We start from the raw sequence: 8,949 nt of genomic DNA on the forward strand, positions 1-8,949 counted from the left end.
TGACTGCATGTCTACCATCCCTGACCACAGGGTCTTCTGGGAGCTTCACTCAGACGAACACCCAGTAAATGACAGGGTCAGTTGGATGTCTTACAATATGTGTGGTGGTTGTATTCTTATGGGAGTCTCCCCTTCAACCCACTACATACCAAGCAATGATATTTACAGTGCCCTCTAATTTTTGGCACAGTGAAGCATTTTCTCTTCTTTTGATTCTATACTCGGATTTGAAATCAAACAATGACTATGAGGTTAAAGTGCAGACTGTCAGCTTTAATGAGTGTATTTTCATGCATATTGGGTGAACCTATTAGAAATTACATCACTGTTAGTACATAGTCACCCCCCATTTTGGGGGAGCAAAAGTATTGGGACAAATTCACATATGTGTATTAAAGTAGTGAAAAGTTAAGTATTTGGTCCCATATTCATAGCACACAATGACTACATCAAGCTTGTGACTTTACACATTTGTTGGATGCATTTGCTGTTTGTTTTGGTTGTTTAGTGCCCAAAAGAAATGAACGGTAAATCATGTAGTCATTTTGGGGTCACAATGTAAATAAGAATAGAATATGTTTAAACATTATACATGAACGTGGATGCTACCATGATGGATAACCCTGAATGAACCGTGATTAATGACTGAGAAAGTTAGACACACAAATATCATAAAAATGCTCACCACCTGTAATTGTAATGGTGGGAGGTTATTATGTCTTGGGGGTATATTTGTGCGTCTAACTTTCTCACTCATCATTATTCACGATTCAGCCAGGATTATCCATCATCATGGTAGCATCCACATAAATGTAGAAGTGTAGTTCAGTATCAGTAAGTAAAACTATTTACTTGACAGATCTGAAAATAAAGGCTGACAAGAGAAAAGAGGAAGAGACTTGGGTTGTGATCAAGAAATGGAGGGATGTAACTTAATTAAATGCCTTGATTTATTTGGAACCCTCCAATTGACGTCCTTTATTTTTCATTTCAAAATATTTACAAAAAAAAAAAAAAAAAAGTTCAATTTTTTTTTCTTCTATTGTTCGACTGTTCTTGTAACAGTTCCTTTCCAGCATGTTTTTTAACCAATGCTGAAGTCAAACAGTCCAGTTTCTTAGAAAAAGTTCATGAAAAAAACCCTCAACCATTACTTCCACTCATCTTTTTTTTATTTCTTGTTTTTTTAAATGTTTTATTCCAGAGTGCTTTATAAAACTCTTCCCCGCATGCTTACAGCTGCAAACAGGAAGCTGAGAGCGTGTGCTTGTTAAAAGGAAGTGACGTCACCCTGCAGGAAGTACATTATTAACGCATAGTCACCGTCACACTCCCAGATGCTTGAGTTGATTTGTTTGGTCTGTCCAGTACAGTCCAGGCCATGTAGTTGCTCGCCGAGCCACCATCCTGTCTACGAGTCCAATTGTCTTCAAGACAAACATGATACCTGCTCATATGGTATGATTACTCATATGCCATATGGGAATCACTCGTGTCATGATCAGTATATTAATAATAATAAAATTTAAAAAGGAGCTCTCTCAGATGGAAGAATTCAATCCGATGGAAAGCCTGGCAGCACAACGGAAGGGGGTCGGATCCCCTCTCTGATGGGATTTGGATCAATGGGAATAAAGAAGGTCCATAATGAAGTAGATTAACAGTTGCTCCTAAACCCTGATCTAGGGACAGTTTCTGCCATTTGACCCACTGATGTTTAAGGTAAGCTGATCCTGGACCTGTGTCTATAGGGAGGGTAAACTAATCCTAGACCTGTCTACAGAGCAACTTCTACACAGAGAGAAATCCCAACACACCCCATCCCCCAAAGTGCATGGGAGGGGGTCCCAGCCGACACACAGAAGAGAACTTGGAAGAGCGAGTGTGTTCAAGCTGCACAGTACATCCCTGAACTCAGCAAGGAGAGGAGACAAAACCAGAGCTGTAACAGTAATAAACCATTGTTCTCTTTACAGTTATCAGACCATGTTCAATAAACATGGAAAATAATTATAACATAAGGCTATCGATCTCACTACGACGGGGAAGGAGATGTCGCTAAAACATTTCAGTTGAGCCAAAGTGCTTCAGCGTCAACAGTTTTTGCACAAAGACACGTATATCATCATACAGTACACTGTGTCTGTCTGACAGAGACAACGAATGCATGTCAACCCTGCCCCCGAGAGTGCTTGTAAGTGCATCTATACGAGTCGTAACACGGTGCTTAGCAGAGGACTGTCCGTATAACATGTAGAAGTGAACGTCTGTGTGTACCTGTATGTATGTATGTATGCATGTGTAGACGTGTTTATTTAACTAGTAGTGTAGTGCTTAGTAGAGAGCTGTTTGCCTGTAGAAGAATGTGTGTGTATAGATAAATGTATGTATGTGTGTTAACTGGTGACATAGTGCTTGGTGGAGGGCTGCCCATACAGGCCATAGAAGTCTGTGTGTCTGTGCGTCTGCTGTGCATCTATCCAGTCTCTGACAGCCAGCCCTTGCATGGCCGGAGCTCCAGAGGCCAGGCCAGGGGGAGGGGGGTAGTCCTGGGTGCTTACCCAGGGAAAGGAGCCTGAACGTGGGTAGGGAGGGTGGCCGCGGTGGCCCGACACAGAGGGTACCCCAGAGCAGTAGCAGTTATCCATGGTACACACCAGGATCTTACGCCCACCATACTGGGGGAGCACTGCCTGTTGAGAAGTATGGGAGGAGCTACCGCCAGCAGGGGGGAAGTGGGAGGGACTGAACACAGACCCTGAATGGTGATTTGTTAGAGAGCCACTTCCACTTCCTGTTCCGCCATTTTCGTTCATGTGGGAGGGGCCACAGGGAACCAGAGGCTGCTGATTGGAGGATTGGCCCTCCCCGGGGGCAGAGTTTGGGCCTAGGTAGGGCTGCTTGGATGAGGAGTCCTTGAACCCGGAAGCAGATGTTTTCCCGGCGCTTCCGTTGCTTTCTGGGAACGCAGAGGAGTGTTTGCGTTTCTCTGCCCCGGAGCCAAGGCCGCTGGGATACGCCTGGACGGACTGGAGGAACGAGGAGGGAGGGGCTAGGGGGGCTGGAGGGGGGAGGGAGAGAGGTAGAGAAAGAGGGGGATCAGACATACAAAGCCAAATATGAATTCCCTTGATCTACCAACACAAACAAGCAGATACAGGAGTGAAGATTCTGTAAAGATGATTCTCTTGATCCTACCTTCCAGTGTTTTCCGTAGGCTCTTCTCTCTCTTGGAGAGTTCTGACAGGAACAGCTTAGAGTTGAGACTGCCCACCTTGTAGGGAGGGAGTGTACTTCCTACGCACGCTTGAGACCTGCAACACACAAATATGTATGTAACAAGCCTGGTATATTAGCTCTCCATTAAAACTATAGTTCCGGTTCGATCCCCGCACATTTCTGCTCTGTCTCCCTGCTACATGTCTGATCCTGTCATAAAAAGATATGTAAGGAGTTTGGAATTCTGTTCTAAATAAATAAAATAGTAATGTGTATCATGACAAGTGTAACATGACTACAGTTGTAATGTGTACAATAAGCCATCTCTCACCTCTCCATGAGGATCTTGACAGGTTTAGTATTCTTCATGAAGCCCAGCTCCTCAGCCTTGCCGAAGGCCGTGTGGACCGAGCTGAGCAGCTTCTGGGCCTCGTGTCTCTGTTCTCCCAGAGCTAGAACCTGGCCCGCGTTCTCCTGGCAGAACCTAGAACGCGCCCGCTCTAGAACCTCCAGTGTTCGGGACAGGTCTTCTTCCAAGAAGTGCTGCATCCGCTGGTACTGCACACGCACCTCCTCTTTTAGCTCACACACTCTATCCTGTAGGAGAGAACACACCGTTACACACACCGCTGGTATACATGCATGGGTGTGTGCAGTCTGTGCTCACTGGCTGAGGTGTGGGAGAGAGAGAAAGAGTGTCAGACATACCTCCACCACACACTTGTCAGAGTCGAGTTTACAGAGCTGCTCATCGATGTCCTGAACTCTCTCCTCCACCCTCTCCTGCTGCCGCAATAGATTTTGCTGAGAGAGAAACGGTAACGTCATTCATAGTTGGGTTCGATAACTCCTCATACATAGCTGAACAAATAAAATCACATGAGAAGAGAAACGCCATCAGGCCTCTAGTTGGCTGAGGCAGCCAATTTAGTCTCCATCTAACAAACAGTTTATCTGAGGGAGGGAGCTGTCATGGCAACCAATCGCTATTTCTGGTGAATGAGCGAGAGAGATACTCTTCTCTCCTCCTTTCTCAGAACACCACATACACTAGGCCCACTCATGGTACTGTTGTCAAAACACTAATTATTCTGGGCTGGTGTTTTGGCCAAACCAGAGTGCCACACCACAATTACACTTCCTGGGGGCAAATATTACAAGTATAGCAGGACACTGCTCTCATAGTATCTTCCTGCATGCCCACAGTAGTAGTGGTCTGTGACCTGAATGCGGATAGATTCAGGCTCAGAGCAGAAGCCTGGGGCAGTACCTCTCTGGATGGGGGATATTCAGTACCTTTAAGGGGTACTGGGGGGGGACTGATGGATAGAAATGGCACATCTAACATTTTCCACCAGGACCCCCAGTGGAGAAGAGTGATATGGGGAGGTAGGACAGTCATGCCCTGGGGAGGTGGGGTGGAGCTGGGGACCATGGTGGAGAGGTCATGGGGAGCATCTCTACCCCCTCTGCCACCGCCACAAGATGCACTTAAGCAGTAACACTGTCACAGTACATTAACTTCAGGCTCCCAGAGTCACTCATTACAAATGGAGATGGTAGTCAGCCACAGGGAAAAATCAGAGGACAGGAATTCACACTGTAGTTCATTATACAAGAACCTTCCTAACCTTTCCAATGTGGTTGATCCCCCCCCACCCCCCCCCCACCCCACCCCACCACACACAGAATAGACTACTAACAAGCTAATGCACACTGAGTATTAACAGAGTCATAAAACAGAGTAAGAAGCCAGAAGTAGTCACCAATATGAGTCAGGAGAAAAGCCTGTATTACTGACTAGCCCCTCATATCCCCAACCTGGGGATAGTTGGTCGTTTTTAAACCAACCACAGCCTTCCTTTCTAGAACCCAGGAAATAAGAGAATCACAAGAAAACAAAAAGGAAACCATAAACAACCATTCCTTCTCTTCTACCACAGAACAGAGTGAAGAATCTCAATTCATTCCCCCCCCCCCTCCATTCTCCCGGCTGGTGGTCCCAGGCGAGGATGCACCTGTGCTGGGGAGATAAGGCTGGCTTAAACCCCTCATTGTTCCACCCCTCCAACACATTGTTTGTCACTCTCAACAGATGAGAATGGGGGTTGGATTGGATCACAATTGAAAAATGCATACACTCGAAGACTGACACTCCGACACACACACACACACACACACACACACACACACACACACACACACACACACACACACACACACACACACACACACACACCACACACACACACACACACACACACACACACACACACACACACACACACACACACACACACACACACCCAATTTGAGGCGCTTTGTTCTTAAATCAAAGGAGTGTGTGTAAAAGACAGATTTTAGTCTTACCCGTATATCGTTGCGGCGTAGCTCCACGTCAGTGACTCCGTGTCCGTGACTGGGATGGCATCGTGTGAAGCAGCAGTACTGACACACGGCAGTCTGTTCTGCCTCACAGTGGTACAGTCTGTACTCGTCGTGCTGAGGACACGTCCAGGCCTTGACTGCCTCAGCCTCCACCAGCAGGTGTCCCAGGGCAGAGCAGGGCTGCTGCAGGTGTGTCTGGATGTGGCTCTGGCAACAGGGGGCGCTACAGCGCAGGCAAACCTTGACAGCCGGGAGCGGCGGGCCACGGCGGCACAGAATACACTGCAGCACCGGCGAGGCGACCTTCTCTACAGACAACGCGTTGAACTTGTCCACGATGTTGGACAGCTTGTGGTTCTTCTCCAGAGCAGGCTTCTGGCTGTATGCGTGGTTGCACTCAGGGCAGCGGACCAGGGAGGAGTCTTTAGCCCAGGCCTCTGAGATGCAGCCCCGGCAGAAGTTGTGCTTGCAGGGCAGCTGGATGGGCTCGGAGAAGACGTGCAGACAGATGGGGCAGATCAGCTCCTCTTCGAAACAGTTCCTCCATGTCTCGGACAGGTCGGAGGTCGCCATGTTGGAGGCCATTTTGGGAGCGGCGGACAGACACGCGACGAAGACCTTCTCACATGAAAAAGAATAACAATCCTATGGATTGACTATGGATGTCTAGCCATGAACTAAGCCCCTGACTATAGATCAAATGTCTTGAGGACTGAGGGAAGACCTATGATTATGTTTACAGAAAGTCCAGTATGTTAGTATGTTACTAGTCCTTTAGTGATATTTGTCTATTGTGCAACAAACTCAGCAATAAAGTGTTATTATTATCACTAGCACTTTAAACCAGTTTTGTCCAACCGACTGGTGAATGAATGTCCTCAGCTCTCAACTATTGCTTTAAATCCAGGCAACAGTGCACATCCTGTTTGTGCAGAACAGGTAAACCTAGGCAGATTCCACAGCCACCAGGAAAGGCCTCAGGGAAACGATGAAAACACCCCGGTGATTACGACACACGGTCCGGGCTGACGTTATGCAAATTACCGTAAAGGGTTAGCAAGGCCTTCGTTTCTCTGAAATCACACGGTTAGGCAATAACCGGCTACTGTAACGGCTGACGAATGGTTCACTTTGTGCGTAGTAAAGCCTAGGCCTAGTTCTCGCAGCTAAATTGTTCGTATTTCCAGCTACGGTATGATAGTAATAAAGGCACAGAGATCTACCAAGCAACACGGTTCAGACATTAAATCGGTCCAAATTAGGGTAGTTTGTACGGTTACATCACCGCCGAGCCGAATGTATTTCTATACAGCTGATGAAAGACGAACGCTCACCTTTTCCTCTCCCCTTCTGCGTAGCCCTTTACTTTAGCTTGACAAGCTAGCCTTGACTTCCTCGTCCGCTTATGTTTGTTTGTTCCTCAATCGATTGAGGTCCAGAAATGAACATAAGTAAAAGATTGCGTTGCCGAAATTATTCCTATACCTTCACCCTGAATAAAGCCATCTGTAAATCGATGAAGCTTTCCCAAGGTTGATACAACGCCGATGTTCCAAAGGGCACATTAATTGTTATTTTATCCTCTTCCAATAATACACCCGACTATTTTGGGTACGTTTACAATTAATACGATTACGCTCGTGACAGCTTTTTGGCACAAGGATGAAACAAAAATACAAGGATTGCAAATCAGATACATGTGACAAGTGTCCTTAGCCCTTCAATAAACATTGCACCACGTTGCGACGGACTTTGATCGTCACAATAGCGACATAACTACAGCCTATTTGTTTGATGTGTAACGTCGTCAGCTATAAAGCTTCCACAGGCAACACTCGCATATCTGTACACAAGGCCTAGACTTTTCTCACCAAATACTCTTTCTTCTCAGGTACTTGGGCCTAATAAAGACTTAATTAGTAAAAAGGTCCAACAATACTTCGTTAGAAGGCGATTTACTGCATAGTTTATGGTTTAACCGACTTCAGTTCATAAGCACAAAACAAAGGCCAGGGTTTTTAGAATCCACTGGAATGTTGGCTTCTGTGGCGAGCCTTCCGATCATACACACAGACCGATCAAAACGTATCCAGGCCCAAAGATATGTCCTGGCTTCATTCCTTTGGTTTATCAGGGACGGATCATAACTATTATCAGCTTACGTTCAGCTAAAAACATTTCACTCCACTGACTTCGTAAGCTTAATGAAATCTTTTTAATTCTGAGAAGTCATCTCACCATTTTCTGTCGCTGCACAAACAAACAAGACTACGTTACAATATTTACGACTACCACGGTTTTACATATTATTACATATAAATGCACCAGTCTAATCTTAATTTAAAGGGGATGTCGCTTTTCTGGCCTTGTTAAAGGTAGCGGTCATCAATCTTGCGCTCCTCATCAAAAAAAAAGAAGAAAGAATCCACCGAGGATATAGGGCCTCGGTTATTCCCAAAACTCGTTTGGTTTGCTAATCACACCGAAACAAAAAGATTCCGTCGCGTTCAAACACGCCTCGCCAGTTCTTTCGGGTTCAGCGGTGTATATGTGGCCATTTTTCGAGTCCTTCTGTCCCGTTGTTAATAGCCGAGTTGCCTTGATCATTCAAATCCAATCCGTCTCTGAATTCTAATTTGCGATCCTCGTTTTTAAATCTCTCTCTCCCTGTTTCTAACTAAGCGTCGGGGCAAGGAGGAATGCTAGCTAGATAGACTAGTCGTTCAGTCGGGTTAAACATCGGCTCACCCCTCCTTCCGGCTGGTCCCGTTGCTCCTCTCCATCACGTGACCTGTCACACAATCTATGCGTGTCACGTTTTTAAAGGAAGGCGTTGATGAGCAAGAACTGGAGAGGAGCATATTCAAATATATATTAAGAAATTACGATACGCTTTTATTTTTCACAAGTATAGGAAAAAATGTGTTTATACTCAATGTTTCTCTCCACAGAAATCTTTAAAAGGCAATACATTTTTTGTACACGATTCAAAGATAAATCATAAAAAAAACTAAAAATAGCCAATTAAATAAATAAATTAAATAAAATGGTATATGTCGCATACACATATTTAGCAGATGTTATTACAGGTGTAGTGGCCTTAGGCCTCACTCCCCCCTATCTGAGATATCTACTGCACCCCTCATCCTCCACATACAACACCGGTTCTGCCAGTCACATTCTGATAAAGGTCCCCAAAGGGCTAGCTCAACTGTCCCGCTGGGGACCCACCGATCCTGTAGAGGTTTTAAAGGTCCCCAAAGCACACACATCCCTGGGTTGCTTGTCTTTTCAGTTCGCTGCAGCTAGCGACTGGAATGAGCTGCAACACACTCAAACTGG

At 45.7% G+C, this 8,949-nt stretch overlaps 1 protein-coding gene across 2 annotated transcripts; it reads right to left on the reverse strand.

Annotated features, from left to right (window-relative positions):
• Positions 1-252: 252 nt before the first annotated feature.
• trim8b (tripartite motif containing 8b) lies at positions 253-8,430 on the reverse strand. Of its 2 annotated transcripts, XM_082977352.1 has the most exons (6): positions 8,356-8,430; positions 5,590-6,225; positions 3,928-4,023; positions 3,551-3,816; positions 3,199-3,314; positions 253-3,061 (listed from the first exon to the last, which is right to left on the reverse strand). In XM_082977352.1, the coding sequence occupies exons 2-6, from the start codon at positions 6,190-6,192 to the stop codon at positions 2,397-2,399; spliced, it is 1,746 nt and encodes a 581-aa protein (XP_082833478.1). In that variant the 5' UTR covers positions 6,193-6,225; positions 8,356-8,430; the 3' UTR covers positions 253-2,396. The 2 variants fall into 2 exon arrangements, with proteins under 2 accessions (XP_082833478.1, XP_014068864.3); XM_014213389.3 differs by lacking the exon at positions 8,356-8,430 and having other exon boundaries at positions 5,590-8,349.
• Between the last annotated feature and the right edge of the window lie 519 nt (positions 8,431-8,949).

Source organism: Salmo salar, chromosome 01, assembly GCF_965601325.2.
Source record: "Salmo salar chromosome 01, fSalSal1, whole genome shotgun sequence".
NCBI lineage: Eukaryota > Metazoa > Chordata > Actinopteri > Salmoniformes > Salmonidae > Salmo > Salmo salar.

Coding starts and splice junctions, on each gene's coding strand:
- trim8b (XM_082977352.1), bottom strand. CDS start 6,192: ATGGCCTCCAACATGGCGACCTCCGACCTGTCCGAGACATGGAGGAAC. Junction 3,817..3,927: donor CTGACAAGTGTGTGGTGGAG/GTATGTCTGACA, acceptor TCTCTCCTACAG/GATAGAGTGTGTGAGCTAAA. Junction 3,315..3,550: donor GTCAAGATCCTCATGGAGAG/GTGAGAGATGGC, acceptor TGTGTGTTGCAG/GTCTCAAGCGTGCGTAGGAA.